Raw genomic sequence first — 24,039 nt, forward strand, 5'->3', positions numbered from 1 at the left:
CTCAGATGTTTTGGAAAATTACATCCTCATTTAGAATTTAATGCTGGCACCAGGTTTCAAAGAAGTTGGGACTGGGTCATGTTTAGCTCTCTGTGGCATCAGCTTTTCTTTTAACAACACTCTGTAAGCTTCTGGGAGTTGAGGAGACCGCAGGCAGGTCAGTTAAGCACCTGGACTCTGTAACTACTACTGCTGGAATACCTGCAGAATGTGGTTTGACATCGTCTTACTGTACAATACTGGTTTCTGGCCTTGTCCCTTGCCTACAGAGATTTCTTGATTCTATAGACACTAAAATCTCCAAATTCTTTGCAATTTTACTTTGAGAAACATCTTAAATTGTTGCACTATTTGCCAGCTCAGTCTGTCACAGAGTGATTAATCCCTCCCTGTCTTTACTTCAGACAGACTCAGCCTCTCTGTGATGCTCTTTTTATACCCAATCATGTCGCTCACCTGTTGCCAGTTAACCCAGTTAACTGTGAGATGTTCCACCAGCTGTTTTCTTTCAGCATTTCACAGCTTTTCCAGTCTTTTGTTGCCCCATCCTAACTTCTTTGAAATATGTTGCTGGCATCAAATTCGAAAATGAGGATACAGTTTTGACTGAAACTTCTCAGTTTCACGTTTGATATTTAAATGTGGTGTTTAAGTGTTCTGGAAATCATCACATTCTGTTTCTATTCGCATTTCACAGCGTCCCAACTTTCCTGGAAACGAGGTTGTAACTCCTTTCTGATGGTTCTTATGTGTAAAATATAAACTTTGTTTAAACATCCCATTGAGTCTGATAGCTCATTTTCAAGGGACCACCTGAGTACGTAAACATTTCTTACAGTGACAAAATCAATTATTTTTATGATTAAATCAATTTCACACATTAGTTTATTATTCATTTGGTTTTTAAAACTTAAAAAAAAAAAAAAAGTCCAAAGGTTGTTACATTCTCAAATGATATAAAACAGTAGTTTCCATCAACACATTTCCTGCCTCGACCAAAACTGGGTCACAAGTTGCTGTTATCAGTGACATCAGCTGCTGTGAATCTGGAGGGGAAAGTGTTTTTTTCTTTTAACACCGTGGATCTGACCTTTGTTATGTTGTTGGACATCATTCAAATTGGTTATCTCAACATTTCTGAGATCCATGCATACCAACCAACAGATTTGGCAGTGAGCGTGTGGACAGGCAGGGGTGTCCGTGTAGTGGCGCCTCCTGCTGGTTGGTTGGGACACCTGCACCACACTCACATGGCTCATCCAAAACACGGTGGACTGAAAGTTAGGCATTAAATGTCTGTTCAGATGTGTGAGTTTTTACCTTGTGTTGATCACATGGTTGATTTTGTTAATTCAATTTGACATTTTGCACACTTTTGTTGAAGTAAAGCTCTTGCACGGCTGGTTGTATCAACTTACCATTTCAACATTTTGAACTTTTTGTTTTGAATGGAAAAAAGGCACTCATATTGAATAGTTATATTATGTACGGTACCAAAAAGTTGCATTTGAATGTCTCACAGTTCAAGACAATATTTAAAAATGTTTGTCAGAATTTCTAAACTTAAGGTCACATTTAAAATGTTTTTTTTTTTTTTTTGACTGAAACTAGGTCGTTCTTGCCATTTTTGGTTGTGTGTTTGTGGGATGAAGTTAAGTTTGTGCCCTGTGTTGTAGCAAGAGTCCAGTGGAGTGTAATAATTAACTGCAAGCTAATGAGGCACCTCATTAGTCTCAACTGAAGGACTCTCATATATCACCTCGATTATTCCAGATTAGAAGTCAAGCCAACCCTCATGTTGACTTAAATCTGTTGAAATAAAAACAGTTTGACAGAAGTTCCATCATGAACCTCTTGTGCACTGGAGAAAATAAGTTAAACACGTCCATCAAACGCCTCATGGGCTTCCTTGTTGCGTCACGCTGACAGACAGACAGACAGGAAGGAGAAGAAGAAGAAGACACGGAGACAAACTGAAGTTCTCTCAGCGCTTGGAGAGCCAGCACCAAGAGAAGACCCTGCTTCTGCGAGGAGCTGCCTTAGCGAGTTTATTTACAATTCACAAAATACAGGTGTCGCTCTCAAACAGTGTTCAAGCTTTTCACATCAGTGTCGACGAACCACCAAACCTCTGTTCTCTTTACTACTGTCTTTGGTTTCCCAATCTTCAAACTTGGCTTCATGAGGAACACTCCTACATTCGTTTTAAATACTCTTTACCCATTGCATTTTTTTCCCTCACTCATATAGTCTGTCTGAATTTCAAATATCCAGGTTTTCCTTTGTTGCTACCTCTCCGATGAGGATTTTGTGCACATTCTACAAAAACCTGGTATTTCACAGCGCAGTCTTGATAAAACGTATTATTCAACATACAGGTTGGCTTTGAAACTTAGCTGGTTAAACAGTTTGGGTTTACCTATATTTTTCCATATTTATATATATTTTATGTACAATTTTCTCCTGTTCTATGGCTTCATAAAACAATATCACATCTATCTGAGGACCTCTTTGTAGTAGTTGTGCGTTGGATATATGGCGGCGAACTCAAGGCATGTGTAGAAGTAATCGACTTTATTCTCTGCACTTGTTCATGTCCGAGTTTCTAGTTTTGTCCTAACAATGATGAAGAGGTTGCTATTAAGTGCTAGGACGCTGTGCGGCTTCAAAAACAAACTAAACTCAACTAAAAAGTGATTGTCGCCGGCGAATACAGCTGAATGTCGGTTTTCTTCCGCCTGAAATGAAAACTATTCACGTGCACTAAAGAGAAGAATGAAGTCCTTTATTAACACTGTGTCGCCGCACTGAATGTCTCAGATGGCATCTTCCGTACGGTGAATATGTTGTTTAACAACAAAGACGCAATTGAACATTTTCCAGCATCAGTCTACACGTGTAAGCCACTTTAACGGCTCCACGCAGAGACGAGGTGAGGCCTTCAGGTGTGCGCGGATTTCGAAGCATTCGGTGCAAAGATATATGAAATATGAAAGTATTAAAGCAATAACCTGTTTCGTACTGTCCTTTAAAGATTGAGACTGGCTGAGAATAAAAAAAACTTGTAACTTCATGTTAGTGTTTTTCCTTTGAAGGACAGCACAGGGTGGAGAGCTCGGTTCGGCCGTGTGGAGATCAAATCTCGGTCACTGCTGAGTTTTACTGAATTTACTCATTCACTAACTCACAGAGGCACGTACACACACGCTCATACACGTGCTCCACTCGAGTCTTCAATACTTGACTTTCTAAAACAATGAATAAATTACAGGCTATGTTGCCCACATGACAGAGGAATTTGAGTAATTTCACGCAATTCCTCGTTTCATCTCAAACAATCTGTCTTCAGTGGTTCTTGCTCCTTCCTCTGAGTGTTACTGCACACCAGTACAAGTATTGAAGCTTTTTTTTTGATACTGCAGACTCTTTAAACTGCAGCTGCTTTCCTGGTCTTTAGAGTAGAGGTTGAGCTGTGCGCCCCCCTATGGTGAAAGGAGATATAGCAGTAATACTATGAAGTGCAGCGCTGGCAGTCAAGAGATGAGTGTTAACCCAGTTTACAGAGCAGCTCTGAAGTACTTGAATGATGTTTTGTCTTGGCTCTGTGCTCAGACACACTGCTTTCTAACTGTGAGGCTAAAGTTTCAGCTTTTCGGGTATTTTTTCCTCATCACATAGAACTTCTAGCCCGTTTATCCTTTTGGTTGGTGTGTATAAAAAAAAAATGCTACAATTTCTCCACAGTTCACTGGGAGTGAACGTAAACACTCTCAGTTTAAAAGCCCAAAGGCAACACTTTAACCTCAGAGTCATGGATTTGTTTTTATTACAGTGTATTTGAGCTCTGTGCCAAGACAAACCTTTCTAACAACGCTAACTAACTGCACTGTGGGTGGCTGAGGGACGTGAGCATTTCTTTTGAAATTCAACTTTGCTTTTACTGTGCGTTGCTCATAAATAATTAGCTTTTTGAAAGCCAATACAGATAGTTTGTCAAGTTGAACACTGACATGAAAAATAGTTCTAGCATCAAAACCAGGACTTCCTGTCTACAACTTTTCTTACCGCCTGGTACTGCAGGACATGTTGTCAGCCCTACATGGAATAATGATGAAGACAAGTTGACTCCGAATAGTTGTACGTTTCCTCACCTGCTATGAACTAGTTCAGACCACGCGAACTTAATAGATCTCAGTAAACAAAATAAAAGTTGGCTTTTTGCTCGATGAATCTAAAGATTGTGGAGCCTTTCAAGCCATCAGATGCTTACAAATCAATTCTGACACCACTGACTGATTACGCTGCAATAAACCTTTGTGTTGCTGATACCCAATTCAACTGCCAGGTGTTTATTTGTCTCCGTCACGATCTCCACGCAGCCGTCTCTCATGCTGCCGCTTGGTGATGATGTATTTGAAGAACTCATAGACGGACCAGCTGATGGCCGTGGAGGGCATCTGGTAGATGATCCGGGCTTGAACGCCTTTGAAGAAGGCCGGCATGCCCCCCATCCTGTACACCGTCTGAAAAGCCTTGCCCAGTCCCGAGATGTGGCGGCTGTCGGAGGCTGAGGCAGTGGCTGCTCCAACCGCTCCAGCTGCTGTCGCGGCATCAGCCTGGATCACATGTATGGCCTGAGCCTCCTGTGTGTTGAGGAGGGTCTTGCAGACGTCGAGGGGAGTGGTGGCAGCGGCAGCCAGGGCTCCAGCCAGCGCACCAGACACAACGTGGGAGGAAGGGTTGTACTGTCTATGGGGGTTGAGGAGCTCCTGGAGGTACTCGTAGGTCATGAAGTGGAGTGCCTGGAAGGGCACGTTCATCGTCAGCTGGGTGGTGTAGCTGCGGTAGAAAGCCGCCGGGCCCTCCTGCCTCAACAAAGACCCCATACAGTGGAGCACGCCACGGTAAGGAGAGTTGAACATCTGCATTCTCTGTTTCACAACTGAGGGGGAAAGAGAGGAGAAGGAAAGGAAATCAGCAAGGAAAAATACAAGCAATATATTCTATATGTGCAGCACTGCAGGGGCTGCTTTTGTCAGATTTATAAAAAACAGCATAGAAAGAAGATTAATGCTCATTTTTATCTTGTTCAAACAACACAAAAGAGTCTAAATCGTAACAATGATCAGAAATAGAACTGTGATGATAAATACTAAACATACCTATTTTAGAAATACATATTTCAAAGCAATGATGTCACTTATAGACTCAGTTGTCACAGTAACATTTGGGCTTCCAGGTCACAGCTGAGTCTGCAGCTCCACCTACTGTCCTGATGGTGGAATAGCACCATCACAGGCATTTTCTATAAGGTCTTTGAAGGAGGTTGAGAGCCTCTATAAATAGACAGTAAGTACAGCACAGGTGTGTGTGTGAGTGTGTGCGTGTGTGTTTACCTTCGGCTGGGTTCATGATGGCATCGTGCAGCACTGTGGCCATGCAGCCTGCCACTCCTGCAGGACAGAGAAAACCATGAAGAGGAAGTAAAATCCTCAGCCTCGAGGAGATCAAGTTTCCTCCCTCCTCCATATCGCCAAACTGACATCTCTATTTTAAGAATATGCCTTAAAATGAGCTGTTAATCTGCTGTGAGCCCAAACGCTTTGCTCTAGTATTTAGCAACACTGAACTACACATACAGCAGTATGTTTGTAAGCAGTATTAACATTCTACCATCAGTTATATTACCCTTTAGCCTTCTTCTTCGACCCACTTTTCCCTCGCTTTCTATCATTTTGTTTGAGTTCAGAATTGCGTTAGAAATGTAGGTAAGCTGCGATAAATCTGTGCATCATGACTGAACAGTAAAATTTTCCATTTAGGCCCGTGTGCATGTGTGGGTACGCATCTTACCATTGGCAAAGTGGCTGTTGGCGCCAGGATGAATGGCGTCACTGAGCGAGAACTTGATCTTCTCATAGCAGGCAAAGTAGAGAGCATGGGCAGGCCCCGCCCCCACTGCCAGCACATTCACGCCTCTGATTGGCCTCCACACACCCTCAGTCCGCACAATCTGCTGCAGGGCGTCCATCACGTTCCTGTAGCGCGCTCCTGGCTCGGGGTGGAGGCTCTGCATTCGGGTCTGGGGTGAGAGGGGCACATAAATTAGATATGGGTGGCGGGGTTTGTACTGACTGTACAGAGCTCATGAATTCATTTATTTAGGTGTCTGATGAAAGAAAAACAATGAGAACAATTTCCAGCATCATTGAAACGTGCAGGCAAAACTTCAAAAGGTCAGAGGTTCAAAGGTCAGGATGTCAAGTGTCTCAATAGTACTCAAACAACCGTGTGATTGATCATGGAAGAGCAAAGTGAAATACAAGAGTTTTTTTTTATCTAGTGTTGGATATTGTGATATTCTTAAGATAAATTTGACAGGCCTATTTCTGTACGCTGGCTGGTTACGAGTCCTGACAGTGCAGGGATCCTGTCCTCAGACAAATGAAACTTCTATTACAACAAACCACAGAGGCAAAACAAGCTACGCAAACACAGTTTAATCGCTGTGTACAAATTTCAAGCAGTGTGTGTGTATTTGTGTCCTTGTAGTGTCTAAACCACACTCTGACAGCCCGCTGACTAGAAATCACAGCACATTCCGCCCATGCTCATTTTAGGTGTTAATGCCCGTGTCTCAACTTTTAAATCACACGGAAACGACTGCATTCAAGTCGCCAACCACAAACCACGAAGTCTGCACAGGAAGTAGTGCAGAGCTAAACACTCAGCTTACCACTTGCACTGCTTCAGATAAGCAGCCCTGTTTGCAAGGCAGCCATTTATGCACATGGCTGAAAAAAAATCCAAAGCTCCAGATCCAGATGGAGCAATCCTCAAACTCTTCATAACACGCAATAAGTGAGTTTCCCCAGCCCACACCCTCCCCTCAGGGGTACATGTTTACAGCAGAGGAGGGAGCACAGCAGCCTCCTAGAGGCTGACATGGACGTTCCCGCTCCCTGTTTCTGGGAAATGGTTACTCACATGGAATGTGCTCAGTCATCCACAGTGTGTTCAAGTCTGGAGTTTTTTTTTCTCCCTTTTTTTGAGTTTTTGGAGCACCGAGCTCTGACTGTTCAACCCAACACTGAGACAGAGCCAAGCAGTTTGACCAAACACAGAATCAGGTGTCAGTAAACACAAAAAACAATAGAGGACTTTGTGTTCATGTCGCTCTTTTACATGGCAAAAGCCCCTTTGTCCCAGCAGAGTGAACCCACTAAGGCTGCTCTGAATGTAGGGAACTACAACACTGGAGGAAAATATAGACATCCAACAGAAACAATCCATGTGATGTACCAGAAGGCAATGTTTCAACATCCACAGTCCAGTGACTGAGTATCTTGAAATGTACTGTTACTGCACCTTATTTGGACTACGGGGAAGTACAGTACATGAGGTTTGAATACAAACAAGACCACTGGTGCTATTTTAAAGCTTCATTTGTCAACAAATAAAAATCATGCGGACCTCAACCATACAAACAGCTAAACGGTAATCAACATGGAGTCACTGACGCACTCATGTGACATATGATGTTGTGCATTACTAATTGTAATGGGCCGCAAACATGGGCAAATTAGATGTGACATTTTAACTACAATGCTTGTTTTCAAGCTTAGTCGCTGTGGCCCAGTGTGCATTTTCAACTTGTTATCTTTTGTGCTAACATTTCTACTGTGTGTTGAACGTTTGCCTTTTTGCTGTAGACGGAGGGCTACTAACCTCTGCGACTAAAACAATGACCTCTGAGGGATTAACCTTCAACCTGGCAGCTACATCTGACTCCAACCTTGCTTATAAACAAAAGGTCCTTGATTGGATTGAATGACAAACGAGTAACACTGTTAACATCTATTATCCACATGGCCTGAAGAGCTTCATATCCTCTGCAGTCACGCTGGTAAAGCCAATCTAGCGAGCGAAATTTCTCAGGTCATTGGCATTACAAGGACCGTATGAATGTTTAATTTTCTTTGTGCCGTATGTCTTACTCTTCTTTCTCTTTAACATTATTGCTGATGGAATCTGAAGTTAGAAAAAAATGGGCTTACCACACCTCTGTTAGCCCACTCCTCATCTCTCTCTAGGGCTACATTAGTAGCTAGTAGCAGCTACATTAGCTATGAGCTGTTTAGTTTTTTGAGTTACTCTTTTAAGACCTTCAGGCCACGAGGAAGAAAAAGAGTCTGAACTGCAAACGATGACCTAAGGCATCATACACACAAACAGGTTGAACAGAAATGTGTGAGCAAAAGAAACCCAAGATTGTGGAAATAGAGAAATCTTGGGTTAGAGGAAGTTACACACAAGCACAACTGTAATGAAAAACCAAACTGACTTCCTTTAGTTAAAAAATATGTAATGTCCTTCCGCCTTTTACTCCACTGGGGTGGGGGGGGGTTTAATCTTGCTTCACTTTTTTTTTTATTTTTGCTCAAAGGTTTCTACGAATGAGGAACTGATGTCATCATTTGTGCTTGCTGTTTTAACATGAAATTATGTTTCTTCACTGTTACTGTCACAATAATAATTTACTGATGCACTGATGCATTGATACAAGTCATAATCACAGTGTTACCAATTGTAATGACAATTCATAATGTGAAAAGTACCAATAATCTATATATTTATGTTTAAAAAAGGATTGTATTCATGCTTGTGTGAGTCAAAACAGTAAGTATGTGGCAAACACAGAATTTGAAAATACTATTTGACTCCCCAGGACAGAATTCTAGTTATTTCTGACATCTGATAACATGAAAAAGACAATCTGCTGTGCATGGTGCTACTCTGATGCAATGATCTGCAATGGAAACTGTACTTGTAAACAAGGGGATGATGTGGTTCAAGGCCATTTTGCCAAAAAATGCAATGAAGTGGAGGAGCTATCATCAAGGAATTTGTTATGAAAAAGAGCTTCGTCTGATTGGCCACTGCGCAGGGAAACCACTGAGAATTGTTTGTTCTTTGTCCTACAGCAAGAAGAACTTAACAGTCAGGAGAAGAGGCACCAATGACATAAACAATGGCCAGTCCAACACATCAAAACTAACTTGCATTTGGTCTGGATGTCAACCTCTGATTAGTTAGGTTGATATTTCCGACATGTCATTTCTAATTCTAATTCATGTGTCCTTGATGAAAAGGAGGCTACAGTGTCAGTCCAACAGCTTTTGGAAAATGTCTTTGGTGTTGAGGTGCATTTTGAGATCAAGTAGCTGAATTAGCCTGTAAATCAGAGGAGAGTTAACTTTCCAGTTTGATCTGCTCATGAGAAGGCCCAGTGAATGGTTCCTCATTTAACACAGAGGATCAGAATTAAAAAAAAAACTAATACTGTACAGTCTGTGCTTCCAGGCTTATTTTCATAGTGTACTGTTTTCACATCAGGAAATTAATGGGTTTTTTTCTGCTTTGTTTTGTATAGCAGGAAATCATAAACATAAACCAACAGATGTAAGCAAAACCTTATCCTGAGGATGTTCTTGCTCTCACCACTGTAAACAACTGGTTATAATATCTTCCACTAGTACGTAGCTCTTCGATGCGCTGTGTTATGCATGTGGGGCAGTAGGGTCTATCAATACCACGCTCTAAAAAAAGGGAATTTAGTAGAACAAGATCTTTGAATGACAAAACAGAGAGGTTAAGGTCTAACTTCTGAGATCTGTTTGACACAGACACAGATGCCAGATTATATAATAATCATCTTTATGAAAATTACAGCTGTGTAATAAAACACTTAAGAGTTCTGAATCAATAATTACTTGGCCAACTCCACTGCTGGTACAACGTTTCAGGGGTTTTTTTTTCTTTTTCTTTTTTTTTTTTAAACCTTATCATGGATTGATATGGTTGTGTAATCATAATTCTACCCAGTTGTGTAATTTATATTAGTTAACTGTAACACACATAGATAGCTGACTGATTGATAAGACTGATGACTGATGACCCACATGTGGACCCACATGTGTTAATAATCTACGAGGCTAGTTTTATATCTTCACAATGAACTTTCTACATGACCTCCTCACACAGATATTGCCACACTAAGTCCTCGAACAATTGAAATGGGTTTCAAACATAGTATCCATCTTTGTCTAAATAACCTGGTAATGTGTCTGGTACGCTGGACCGTTGACGGCCCTTTTCTATCATTGCCACACAATGACAGAACTTAGAATTGACAGTTATGAAATAATGTGTGTTAGCCAGGAAGGCAACCACTGCTTTAGCTAGTAGGTTAGCGTACGTTGCATGCCAGCTGAGTGAAAGGGGACGACGAACTGTCAAAACTAACAGTTTGTTAGTACAGAAAAAAAAATTGGTAAATGAAAACTGAACTGGGATAAACATACCCACTCATGTTTTAGATTTTCACTATGACCACCTTGCGCTGCCTTATTTCCTGTTTAGGTACCGTTAGTCAATTAACTGACCTCTGTTAGCAAAACCTGTTAGCTTGTAGCCTAACGTTACTCGAGCTCAGGCTGCTGTTGGGGCCTACGTTAGCTCCAGGTTTATGCAACCAGTGGCGGCGTTGACGGTGACATAAACTGGGCCTGAAAACGTTTCAAAATAAGCAATGCGTTGTATTTGGTTGTTCCGGTACCTTGACACAGTCGATGGGGTACATTAGGCAGTGCTCCATGATTCCAGCCACGGATCCTGCCAGCATGTGTGTGCTGGTGGATACTCCCTGAGGCAGTCCCTCATAGTCTATTTCTGGCTCGACAGAGGTCGAGGTCTCCGGGGTTGCTCGATGCAACATCGGGGCAAAGTCCTGTTCCCCTGCCATTCTTGGTGAAAGAGATCCGACAAATCCCCCCGTGGCGTCCAGGATCCTGCCGCCCAGCCATCGAAACTCAGCCCCGGCTGCAGCGCCTGTGACCCGGCTGTCGACGCCCGGTGTTTCCACGGACGCTCGCCGGGACACGAAACCGTCCGCTTCCATCCAAGGGACAGGGTGTTTAGTTCGTCAAGTCTATTAAATCGACGACTCTAGCGACCCGCCTGTTGGTGTCGTCTTCCCGACAGCTTGCTTACTGTCCCAGGCCAGCCGTTGAAAGTCTTGGCGGGTCGCTGGTACAGCGCGGTAGACAGCTGTGGAGGGTCCGGGAGCCGGGAGACCAGGCGGGTGGGATGTTGGTGGATTTGTCTATGAGTCACATTAGAAGCTCCAGCTGATTCGACAGGCTGACTGTCAATCACTGACAGAGCATCTCATTTGCTAATTTGGCCTTAGAATGAGGCGGGCAGATGAAGTGATTGGAGGTTTAACGTCAGTGGTCATTAACGATTTTGTAACATCAGGAGGTCACATGGACGTACGGGAAGTGCTACACAGGACGTCCCAAACTTGAATTGTAACCATAAAAATATATAATTGGCAATGATTCATAATTAATACATTTTGGTAAAACTTTTATTTTATTTTATTCTATTGTTTTTATTGTGATTTTGTAGACAGTGTATTCTTAGTATGCTTGGAAAAAACTACTTTTTGTTAGTGATCTGATATTTTATCATTAGCCTATATGATTCAAAGACATTTCAATTGATGCTGTTGTGTCATGAAACTCTAATACAAGTTTGAGAGTAGTTCTATTGTTCAACAGAACAAAACTGAGGGGAATATTTATTTTTGCGCAACAAGCTGGTACTAAATTCACATTGTCGTTACTGATTTGTTAATTTCCATCTATTTGCTTGTAAGACTGTGTGCTACTGTGGTCGGGCTGAATGAAGGCAGGCCATACTAGTAACAATCATAAACTCTAGAAGTTGGTAAATGATCCACAGCATACTCTCATATCTCCACATGGTGGCATATGCTGCCTTCAGGTGTCGCTCGAGATCCCTTCAAAAAAAAAAAAATCTGGTTCAAATTTCCAAACTATGTCATGTTATATATTATATAGATTAAAGCCTATGTATGCCAGTTTATCATCTGTGTGGTTTATGATAGCAAGTCAGTAAATACTGATAACCCGCAGTCACACACACTCACACGCAGACAGGCACACACATACACTCACTCACACACACTTTTTAGTGACTTTAATCAATCAAACCCAGATTTGAAATGTATCATGATATAAAATCTGGATGGACATTGTGAACAAAATTGTCAAAAAAAAAAAAAAAGTAGTCTGTTTTAATTGTCCCCAATTCATTGTAACCACTTTGTCGGGAATTTCACATTCGTAGTTGTCATTTTTCCAATAGCACCTGAATGCGACATAGGGCTGGAAAGGCTACGTATATGATGACGCAACCGACAGGGCGACCGGAAGTGTGTTGGATTTTTCGGTCATTTCCTCTTCTTCGCCGTCTTTTAAAATAATCTCCGTGAAATACAGCGAGGGAAGAGAGCACTTTCTTATCGTGTCTGCCGGAGGAAGAACAGACTTAACGGAGGAACTGTACGGTCATGGCGGATGATCGGCATATTTAGGTAACTTTATATCAGACAGTGATAGCATGCGGACAAACTGTAACGTTATCAGTAAATTAAGGAGTTCACGAATGTACCGTTAGCCGGTTTGTAACTGAGCTGATGCTAACTTACATTAATAGATACAGTAGTAACGTTAGCCTGTTGTAGCTAATACGGAACACATGTAAAATGTATTCTTTGTGTGTTTGTCCCGTCCAGCAGAGCAGCAGTTCTGTTTCGTATGCAACAGTTTTATATTATGTAACTGGGAAATAAGCCACTCACGCCTCTTCTAATGGCCCGTATTGACAAGAGCTGGGCTAATGCTAAACTGAACAGCATTTTAGAGGGTTGTCAGCACAATGAGGCAGTATTAAGTCTTTTCTCCCTCTTACCTACAGGAAGGAGAAAAGTCTCTGAACAGAATCCTTATAAGACTCCAGGCAACATGAGGTGACGACTGTGTGTCTAGTATTTTTGCCGACGTGGACTTATGGCAAGGTAACAAACTGATAACTGCCTCTGAGAGAGAAGCCCTGATGCGTGGTACTTCATAATGTGCACTGTGACTTTTACATATACTAGAATACATCCTGATGTCTGTCTCCACAGTGTTGATTGTAGTTGTTCCTCCTCCACAGGATCACCTTTTCCTGCCTGCCGGCCTCCTGGTACTGCAGTGTGTCCCTGCTGTCTCTGGGCTGTGCTCCCAGGCAGAGACTGCTGCTGCTGCTGCTGCTCTTCATCGCTTCTGCCGTCCTCCTCCTGGGAACCTACCAGAGGCAGCTGTGGGGTCCACAGCGACGGCCGGGGGCCCGAGTCAACATGTGAGTAGGAGCTGGAGAGTTATGCACAAATAGACACATTCAGAGGATGGAGTCATACACAGTACCATTCATATATGTATATATGTATATGCAGTGCACTCATGTTGTCCATATGCTGTTTCAACCCAAATATAAGTCTGTTTTTCTTCTTTGCATGTGATTGGCTGTTTGATACACCCCCACCCCCAACCCCCCCTTCATGTGAACCTGACAATTTGTTGCAAGACTGGAAAATTCTTGGCAAACAGAGGCGGCTGATAGTCGGCTTTGCTAGCACAGTTATCGCGTTTGTTTTTGAAGCCAGACAGCTGAAAGTGACGTGAACTCACTTTGTGAGACTGACTGCAGGTGTGCTCTCTTCAGAGACACACAGATGATGTTTGTGAGTTAAAAACACTCTGTAGTTTTGCTTGCAACTCCTTTATAACTGGTTCTGTGCATTTCCCAGTGTGTCTTCGTGTGTGTTGTTATTCATATGGCTGAATTAGACATGCACATGCCATTATAATGTCCTGTTAGATTCTGTTGGGTTTCCATACTGAAGTATTTAGTTTGCTGTTGATGAATGTGTGTGATTATGTCCATGTGGTCACGTGGAAATAAAACGTTTCATTCTCCCTTCTAAAAACAGCATGTTTCTCATAGTGTTCCTGCGTTCTCTCGTCCAGGTACCTCTCCATTGCAGAGTCCATGGAGGCCACTGACGTCCTCAACCCTGCCCTGAATTATGGGATCGTGGTGGACTGTGGCAGCAGTGGTTCTCGGGTCTTTGTGTACTACTGGCCCCCCCACAATGGGAACCCGCACACGCTGCTGGACATCAGACAGATGAGGGACCGCGACCGCAAACCAGTCGTCAAGAAGATCAAACCTGGTTAGTTTGCTTTCCTTCTCTCTTTGTCACGTGTCATAAAATGTTAAAGTCGTGCAGACATAGCTTTGCTCTTAACTCGCTGAGGACTTAAATGTGCATATTTACGCATGAACGTTTCAACTGTCCTCAGTGGACGACTGTAGTTCCTTTGTGTGTTACACTCTCAGTCTTTCCAGTGCATTCTGGGAAAAATAACCAAACAGTTTTTGATCAAGAATCAGACAAGACAAAAGCAACAACTCTCAGTTTCTCTCTTCATTTAATTTCAATATTTTTAATCATTTGAAACCATAGTTATGTGTAGTGCAAATGCTTGTGGTGAAAAGGCCAAAGATTGGACAGAGATTTGGTCAAACATCATCTTTTAAACGCATTGGAACGATCTCATATGTCTGGGACTGTGCAGTGGTGGCATTGACATGCAGACAGTGCTGAACATTTGAGTGCCAGCATGAAGGTCATTACTTATCATCGTGTGTCCGTTTGGCTCACTGCCAAAAAAGTGAAAGAAGAGAATGTGTGAGAGCGAATGGAGAGTGCATTCATGGAAAGTCGAAATTAGAAAAACTCCTGAAAGTTCAAACATTACTCTCGCTGTTTTTCCTTGTATGGAAAACTCTCTGGTCTCGTCCTGAGCTGAGCAGTCTGTCAGGAGTTGTATTTCTGATGACGTTAGTTTGTTAAGTATTTGAGTCACGCCAGCAGAAAGGACCGTTCAGTCCTTGTGACTCTGTTTTATCTCAGTCGCAGCAGATGATTAGATACACCGAGTTTGTTCCAGGAGCAGCAGGTAGAGGCTACGAGGAACTTTGAACCCTGAAACATGATCTAACAGCAATGTCATGATTATGAATTATTCATTTACATTTGTCATTTTATTTCAACTGGAAAGCAACCGCATTGATTCAAGAGGTGATGATGTCTTAATGTCATGCTCATAATGTGTTTCCACTGCCCCCAAGTGGCTTAAAATTCAGTTAAGGCAGGCTTAAATATTAATATCAGTATCAGCCTGAAAAAATCCAGGAGAGGTTGTAATGTCAGCAAGCACATCTGGAATCAGTCGCACATTTTCTGAAACAGTGATTTGAAGTTCAACACAGTGAATTCTGCAGTAAAGACATCATCAGTCAGAGCTTTCAGAGCTACTGACCAAACACACGTCTGGATACTCAGTGTGAGATCAGACAGATAACCGTATTCCACGATGACACCGTTTTCACTCTCGTCTTATCTTGACAGCTTTACAGAGGTGAGTCATGTCAGGGTGGCTGTTGTAGTTGCTCTTGTTTTGTAACAGATTGCGCTCACGTGTGTGTTCTCGCAGGTATCTCCACCCTGGCGAAAACCCCGACGCAGGCCAGTGACTACCTCCACCCTCTCCTCAGCTTCGCCGCTGCTCACGTCCCGCAGAACAAACACAAAGAGACGCCGCTCTACATCCTCTGTACTGCCGGCATGAGGCTGCTGCCAGACAGGTAGACAGAGCAGCATGTGACGCTGCATTTTGTGTTGAAACTGATGCAGAGAGCAGCTGATTCCACTGTACGATCATTTTGGAGGATGATGTGTGTGGTGCTGTTGTTTCATCCAGAGATGTGTTTCTGTTATTTAGCCCGTTTTCCACTGAAGAAAAGTGAACACAGTACAATTAAGCAACTCCACAAACACAACACGCATATCTCTCCAACAGCTCCAACAGAAACTGAAGATCATGAAGGGAGAATTTACTGCAGGACGGCGTCAGCTTGAGTTATGTGTATTCATAAACTGTTTACAGTACAGTGTTTATATAAACTCATGTTATGCTTGCTCTGGCCTTCGTGCTCCGTGCCCTCGCAGAGTATTTGAAGTCTGTCTGTTTGTTTTCTCATCTTTATTTGTGCATTTAAGGAAGCTGATTTTCTAGCTTCCATCCAAGTTCACTGCTGAGCTGTGACCTCTCTTGTTATTTTGTAATGTGAAAAAGCAGCAGAAACAGTTCAGTACTCAAGCTTTAAAAATGCAGTCCGTGAGTTTGGTATTGATTGTCGAGCTGTTGTGTTACACTTGACTGGACACAGAAGTGCCTGGTGTTTGTGTTATTTTTGTCCTAGCCTCTGTGTCTGTCTTATATTTCTTCTTTCTCTGCATGTAGCCAGCAGGCGGCCATCTTGGAGGACCTGGTCACTGATGTTCCCCTCGAGTTTGACTTCCTGTTTTCCCGTTCCCATGCCGAGGTCATCTCTGGGAAACAGGAAGGTGAGGAGACATGCTTGCTGGTACTGGTCTGAGTATAATTTGCAGGAATTATCCTAAAAAAGTAATTTCTAACTGCTTCCTGCCTGTTTTCTTGTGTCTCCCCATCGCGGTTGTTGTGATAACATGTTCCTGTTGCCGCTCGACCCTAAAGGAGTGTATGCATGGATTGGCATTAATTTTGTTCTGGGCCGCTTTGATCATGCTGATGAGGGTGAGTGTGAAGGCGCAACGTTAACGAGACATAAACTGACACCGTTTGGTTTTGTGTGAAACACTCTTTTAGTTCAGCGTAAGAGATTAATACCACGATTTCTTCACGTCTCTCAGAGGACGCCACAGTTGAGGTGACAACAGGGTCTCAGAACCAGCAGCCAATCAGCAGGCGGCGCACAGTGGGCATCATGGATATGGGTGGAGCTTCACTGCAGATCGCGTACGAGGTTCCCAGCGCCATCACGTTCAGTTCACCACAGGAGGTAAAGAAGCGCAGTGAGACGTCTGTTAGCGGAGGAGTGATGGTGTTAACTGAAATGTCCAAAACCCCCAAATATTCACTTTACAGTGATGTAAGACCAAGAGAAGATGTAAATTCTCACATTTGAGCACTTGGAACCATCTTGAAAAATGACTTAAATGATAAATCAGCTACTAGAATGATAGCGGATTACGTTGGTCGGGCCAGCCGCTCTGACCTGCTGCACTGTGATGTCTGTGTGTTTTAGGAGGAGGCAGGGAAGAGTGTCCTGGCAGAGTTTAATCTGGGCTGTGATGTGGAGCACACACAACATGTTTACAGAGTCTACGTCACCACGTTCCTCGGCTTCGGAGGAAACCTGGCCAGGCAGCGCTACGAGCACCAGCTGGCCAACAACACGCTGGCCAAGAACAGGTTCAGGCTCACACACACATAAACACACACAATGCATTATTTCTGGGCCACTGTGCATGTCTTTCTATCTTACAGCTGCTGTGATTTTCTTTTAAATTCTAGCAGCGACTAGGTTCAGTGAAGCGAAGCGCACATCTGTCTGGTCTCACACTCAGTATCCATACACGTGTTTATGTTTCAGAGTCGAGCTGATTGCCAGCCTCCTTATCTCTCTTTTAGCAGTGTTGTTCAAAACCAAGATTACCTTTCTCACCACAACTTTGAGCATGTGAGAATGTTTTACTGCCGCCAACAGCTGTCGAAACTGAAACCTTGGGCTGTGAAAACAGACCTCTTCCTGCTTTGGACCATAAAGCTCAATGCATATTCTCTGTGAGATCCAAACAGGTGGTGCATGATGGAAAATATAGTTTACAAGCCAGCCAGTCATGCCAGTCTGTTGTCTATGCTAATTATGCTAATATCTCCAGATGAATATGTTAATTAAACACAATAAAGATGCTATAGCTGATGAAGATATACATGCTGAACTGCTGGACCGCTCGCTCCCTAGAGCTCCTAAATGTTGAACATATTTTTGTCACGTTCCCGTTCGTCCAGGTTTCTGACCGCACAGACAGGCTTGAGTGAGGACAAACCGTACCTGGACCCCTGCCTGCCCAACGGTCTGTCAGACACAATTGTGAGGGACAACCACACCTTGTACCTGAGGGGTCAGGGCGACTGGACTCGCTGTCAAGAAGCCGTACGACCCTTCCTGGGCCTCCACAACGGCACCATGTCACCAGGCGGCGTCTATCAGGTACGAACCTTCATGTCAGTTCCGAAGTCAATAAATTCAGCGAACAAAAAAACACGTTCGTGGTGATGTATTTCCTTATTTAAGGGGAGTTCTTTATTCATCAGCTCATATTGAAATCCCTGCTCTCCAGTCCGGCTGGTTTGATTCTTCATGAAGCAGAAATACCCAAAAAAATAACATAAAATGTTTTTTCAGGCTCCCATCAACTTCAGCAACAGCGAGTTCTACGGCTTCTCTGAGTTTTTTTACTGCACGGAGGACGTGCTGAGGCTGGGGGGACAGTATGACAGCGAGAAGTACTCCAGAGCCGCCATGGTATCCACACACACATCGTCGAGTCTTTCAGGAGTAAGCTGGGTCAAACAGAGGTCGTAGAAAGTTTAGTGGCTGTGTTTGTTTCGGTGTTTCTGCAGGACTACTGCTCCACCAAGTGGTCGACACTCAAGCAGCGTCTGGAGAACAAACTTTTCTCTCAGCAGGCCGACATGAGCAGACTCAAGTAAGTTCATCTCTCTTCTCCGGCTGCCTTCATCCTGATCCACGCTCTCATTCAGCTTGTGTTTTATTCCCAGCAGAACACACATGCACCTCTGAGAAGGCATCACTTGTGTGTGCCAGAGGAGCAACCAGACACAGTATAGAGCAACACGTCAGGGCTTTCATGGCCTTGATGCTGAGTAGGTTTAGTGTGAAACAGCCGGAAAACTGTCATTTATTTACGGGAAAATTATGTCGTTCAGATGTCATTTAGTCACAGCCTCACCAGTTCACCTTTCGCAGGCTGCAGATTCTCCACTAGGAGGTGCTGTTCAGTCACTGTTAGTTCAGGCAAAGAAGGCTTTTTACAGTAGCAGCTTTTGAGTCTACGTGTGATTTAGGTTTGTGTTCTTCTCCTGGATTCACTCAAACCTCCACCTGGTGCGAAATGCTCAAATAGGAAATCACCTCAGCTGCAGATCAGGGATTTTAGAATTGAATGCATCATTTCTCTCCTGTCCTAAACAGAAGCCAGGCTCAGCGGTGAGGCAGAGGCTTTATTTTTGGACAGTTAACACTGAGGCTGTCAGTTGAGCTAAAGTGTTAATTTTCTGGAGAAACAGTCAGAGCCGACTGCTCTACCAATCGACAACAGATATGTAAATGATTGCACTAACACCCGAGTTCATAGCTCAAGTATTTAGCACCAAACACAGAACTTAGTCAGCCTGCATCAATAATTAGCTTTTAACTTCCTTTTTCAAAGTAACCAGGTCATCAGAGACCACATGACGTTGTGCAAGTTTAAAATGCAAATTCTCCAATTGAAAAACAAAAAAGGTCAAATTTTCTGCTGTAACACTCAGTACCTGTATCTGGCAAATGTCAGAATAGCTGATGCTATTACAATTTTTTGCCTGTAGGTGGTGCTCATGGGCATGTCTACACCTGCAGGTGTGAACAGCTGGTATCTTCCTTTGCCTGCAGGTGGAGCAGGACGGGCTGATCCTGCCGCTGACATTCATTCACTGTCCCTTTGCAGGCCTCTGCAGAGTAAACACCTGTTTGTCTGCCTGCTCTTGTTAACTCAGGTATCAGTGCTTCAAGTCAGCCTGGATGTACGAGGTGTTACACTCTGGTTTCCGTTTCCCCGCCGATTACCCGAGTCTGAAAACAGCCCAGCTGGTTTATGACAAGGAGGTCCAGTGGACTCTGGGAGCCATCTTGTATAAAACCCGCTTCCTGCCTCTCAGGTGACTCCATCATTACACCACACACACACACTCCTCCCGTCGCTGTAAACACTAAACCTTTAGGCTCAGGAAACAAATCACAATATGCAAAGCATATGCATTTCCTTCACAGTGTGTGATACTGTGAAGGAAATGCGGGCCACTGTCCTCTATCAGGGTGTGTCTCCTTTCAGCTAGACTCGAGTAGAAGACATTTATATGTCTCTATGAGGCAGAAATGGAAGCTCTAAAGATGAATTAAATGTACTGAAGATGAGCCCTCCCAGTGCTGTCGCTGAATACATGAAAACATGCAGGTTGGTTTTACTATTAAGCATCACCGATAACACACACACTGCAGGGACAAATGGATGACTTTTTCCCACGCAGACTGTTTTGTATGAAACATGCGGCAGGGTGTTGTTTACATGTCGTCTGCTGCCCTTCCTGTCGTCTCCAGGGACCTGCAGCAGGAAACGCTGCGGCAGAGCCACCCCAGCTGGCTGCGCTCCTCCTTCGTCTACAACCACCACCTGTTCTCGCTCTGCATCCTGGTGGTGGTGCTGGCCATCCTGCTCTACGTCCTGCGCCTGCGGAGGATCCACCAGCGGGAGCAGCGGCAGGCCGAGGCCCTGAACCTCCTCTGGGTCGAAGAGGGAGAGGCCCTCCTCCCCTGAGAATCAGTGGACTGGACTGGAAGGATGTTCTCTGTGTTTACTCTCTTTTCTTTAAGACCAGTTTGGAAGAGAAGAATCAACTTTGCATTACGGATTCAAAAGGTGTCATTAATTTGCTCCCATGTTTCGGCCTCATTGAATGAGAGTCTGGACAGCAAACCTGGAGTCAGTGGAGCGAGAAGCGATGATTTTTCTCCCCAGCAGGAAATGTTTGACATGGAAATATGGATTTTTGGAAGACCGTGGCTCCATTGAAGGCCAAATAAGCTGATCCATCCACAGTGAAACCAATCCATCAGCCGTTCATCTTCCCTAGAGAATGAACCCTAGTTCTTCTGGTGACCTTACACCTGTGCAGCACTTTAATGCACGGCAGGATACCTCCAGAGCGAGTCCAGATGGTCTCAGCTGTGCTTATTAAGGCTGACATAGCGGACTGTGTTCACGCCATATGGGATGGATGAATGGGATGAGGAGGATTCCCATGTTTTCAGCTCCAAGCGTCGACGTCATTGGATACCAGACGTTTGTACGATTGCAGAGTCGGCAGTTTGAGCTTAAAAATACAGCTCATTGATAATATAACACAAATTTATTTACAGCCTCGATACAGAAAGAGTTGGGACGCTGTGGAAAACATAAAAAAACAGAATGCACACAAACTGTGTTTACCGTCAATAGTTTTACAAAGTGTCCCTGAGCCCATGTAGTAATATCCTTCATACAATCATGCGTTTACAAAGTGGTGAACCTCACTCCATCCTCACTTGTGAATGACTGAGCCTTTCCAGGATGCCCCTCCTGAGGCACATCACGGCAGGCTCGTTTTTACCAAGCTAATAAGCTGCACCCGTGTTAAAAGGCTAGACATTTACATGCTAATGCTAGCAGATGTGTTAACGTTGTTGCAGTTAGCTGAACTGTAACAGGACTGTGTGGAACTTTCGCCATGTTAGCATGCTAATATTCACTTTAATATCAACATGTTAATTTAGCTTAAAGTACAGCAGAGTTCAACAAGGTCGAACTGACCGTGAAGAAAGCCGAGCCAAGTATGACAATGTAGAGCTGAGCCTGACGAGCAGTCTGAAATGTCCCAATATGGCCACTGTACAGGTGTGCAGGCAACAACCTGACCTCTCATCTGAAGCCTAACTCAACATTTTTGCCACTAGTGGAGGATCTAAAAACACGAGTTACCCTCCAGAATTCGTATGCTCCAGATGTGTCTACATCTGTTCCTTCCCTCCGTATGTGTGACCTCTGAGTATTCGTTTACAGATATGAAGAGACGAGGAGGCTGTCACTCAGCTGAGAACTGATTTTTGTTTCACCGTAAACCTCAAAATCCCTCTTTTACCACCATCGAACAGGTGAACCTCAAAGGTGATCTCATGACATCATGAGTGCGACGGCGCTTTCCTGCCATCAAAGATATTGTTTCATCCGCGCCTCCATCCGTCCCGATGGGATGGTTTCCTCCATGGCAGCCCCGCAGGCCGGTGATGTCAGCCGCACAGCTCAGGCCTCACACTGCGCTTTGATACTTCATGCCACTGTTGTTCTGCCAAGACCCCGTCCAGCACAGATTTTTATCAGAGGAAAGCCAGAGCCAAGAGGCGTTTCAGCTGAAATAAGCGGACTGATCTGCTCAGTGTTTGGATGAAGGCGCTGAAAGCAGACGAAGACCCCGGAGGCCCGATTCAAACAGATGTCGTCTGATTTCTGAACGCAGTGACTCCATGAAAGGGAAGAAAGTCTCACGCCACTCGCCAAAATGGATGCTGGGATGCGGCAAACAGTGCTAAGAAGACCTCAGTGTGAGGTATGGTTTCCAACATAAACTGCTTTGAAGCCATTTTTAGGAAAGAAGCCTTACCCTCAGGTCTGTTTCATTCAACTTCAGGTCGTCTGTGTTCCACAGCTGTAAAAGAAGCCACTGTTTGGCTGCTTTTTTTTTTTGTTTTGTTTTTGTGAGTCCTGATACAGATTTGCAACAAACCATGACGATGCAGATGTGTCTGAGTAGCACCTGGTGAAACTTTCCCACGGTTGATCATTGTTCTTCTGTGTCCAGACGTCATATTTGTAATTTAGCTGATTTCAGGCAGAGTTCTGGGACGTGATCCATCAAACCAAGTGATGACGACTCTCATTGTTTTTAAAGGAATCTGTTTTGTAACCTGTACTGTGGTGCTTCAAAGACAGCAGGGACGGGAGCTTTAACTTAAAACTGTGAGTCCACTCGTGCTGACTATGTCGTGTACACACTTGTACACACTCCATTCCTTTCTGACACGTCCTCGTCAAACTGTCCGTGTGTTTTTAACCTCATCTGTACTTCAGAAATCTGTTTCCCACTTGTGAGTCCTGAACCAGTAACAGGAGTCTCTGAATCAGCGGCCGGAGAGCCTGAAGGCTCGCAGTGGTGTTTCACTTGTGATGCCCTCAAACACCTTCTGCTAACTGCGGACCTGATTCCTCCTGATGTGGTTTGCAGGATTTCTGCTGCTCCTCTGATGTTGTTCTTCTGACTAGGGGCCAGTGGTTGAGTGTGTCCCTCGAGCGCTGGGCGTTGTGCAATGATTAACAGTAATTCACTGAAGGGGACACTTGACTTTGATGTTTATAATTAAGGTACTTTTAACATCAATGTGAATAGAAACCATTCCAATCCAATAAAGAATCCTTTTGTAATGAAATCAGTCTGGAGTCTTGCCTGATGTTTGTGCAGGATTTTTTGGCAATTAAGCCCTCCGCACCGTCTTGCAGACAGACTTTATGCCCCCCATCGGTCACCTGGCTCCACCATTAAGATTAGAAAGGCTGTAAAGTCAGAAACTCTTGGGTCTTGTGTTACCTTTGAGAACACGATCTCTCCACGAGATCCATTTAGTGTCTTCTCTGAAGCTTTTGATCATATATCTAGTTTTTAAGCCAACATGAACCGAGTGCTCAGAACAATTCACAGATAACTGGGCGACGAGGAGTTTGTGATATGGCTGAAAGCTCCAGAGCAGCTACTAAATGCAACTTGTGAGATTATTTTCTGGACTGCAAAGTTCTGAGAAGGGAAAATAATTGTGTCCCGAAACGGCCTTAACTTAGGCTTTAGATTCGAGGTGAGGTGAAAGAGTTCAGCCTCTTCACAAAGTGACTTGTTTTCTTACATCCATCCATTGCTCATTGTCGACAATCAGACAATGACTCACACAATTATTGGCTGGATGTTCTGCGCAAACCTGCTTCTGTCACTTTCTGTGTATAACAGCATAACACAATGAGCGCCTTGTGGAAAGTGTGAGCCATTATCTCCATTTGTCCAATGTATTGCATCTCTGACAGGCGACTTCTGAGTGTGGCTCGACTGAACAGCCATACAGTCCTTTGCCTTCAGGTTTCTGCCACCTTTTTTTTCCAGTTAGGAAGCAGTTCTCATGAAAACTGCGAAAAAGTGAGATTTATTATTATTATTATTATTATTATTTTTATATTGTGAGAACCACTAACACATTTCCAGCCACTGCCGACTACACTGGAGTGCATCAAAAATACCAGACTGAGAAATAAAGTAA

The 24,039-nt window shown here is 43.7% G+C and overlaps 2 protein-coding genes across 2 annotated transcripts; one reads left to right on the plus strand and one right to left on the minus strand.

The window, feature by feature from the left end:
- Window positions 1-1,974: 1,974 nt before the first annotated feature.
- On the minus strand, window positions 1,975-11,165 carry LOC143319719 (mitoferrin-2-like). Its single transcript, XM_076728888.1, has 4 exons — window positions 10,619-11,165; window positions 5,854-6,082; window positions 5,397-5,453; window positions 1,975-4,942 (listed from the first exon to the last, which is right to left on the minus strand). The coding sequence occupies exons 1-4, from the start codon at window positions 10,958-10,960 to the stop codon at window positions 4,350-4,352; spliced, it is 1,221 nt and encodes a 406-aa protein (XP_076585003.1). The 5' UTR covers window positions 10,961-11,165; the 3' UTR covers window positions 1,975-4,349.
- Window positions 11,166-12,331: 1,166 nt separating this feature from the next.
- LOC143319898 (ectonucleoside triphosphate diphosphohydrolase 7-like) lies at window positions 12,332-23,168 on the plus strand. Its single transcript, XM_076729158.1, has 14 exons — window positions 12,332-12,463; window positions 12,847-12,946; window positions 13,087-13,272; window positions 13,941-14,146; window positions 15,474-15,624; window positions 16,284-16,387; window positions 16,539-16,598; window positions 16,715-16,863; window positions 17,110-17,276; window positions 17,877-18,078; window positions 18,274-18,393; window positions 18,492-18,577; window positions 19,647-19,808; window positions 20,248-23,168. The coding sequence occupies exons 2-14, from the start codon at window positions 12,939-12,941 to the stop codon at window positions 20,462-20,464; spliced, it is 1,818 nt and encodes a 605-aa protein (XP_076585273.1). The 5' UTR covers window positions 12,332-12,463; window positions 12,847-12,938; the 3' UTR covers window positions 20,465-23,168.
- Window positions 23,169-24,039: the final 871 nt, after the last annotated feature.

The sequence above is a fragment of the Chaetodon auriga genome, chromosome 4, assembly GCF_051107435.1.
Source record: "Chaetodon auriga isolate fChaAug3 chromosome 4, fChaAug3.hap1, whole genome shotgun sequence".
NCBI classification, from domain to species: Eukaryota; Metazoa; Chordata; class Actinopteri; order Chaetodontiformes; family Chaetodontidae; genus Chaetodon; species Chaetodon auriga.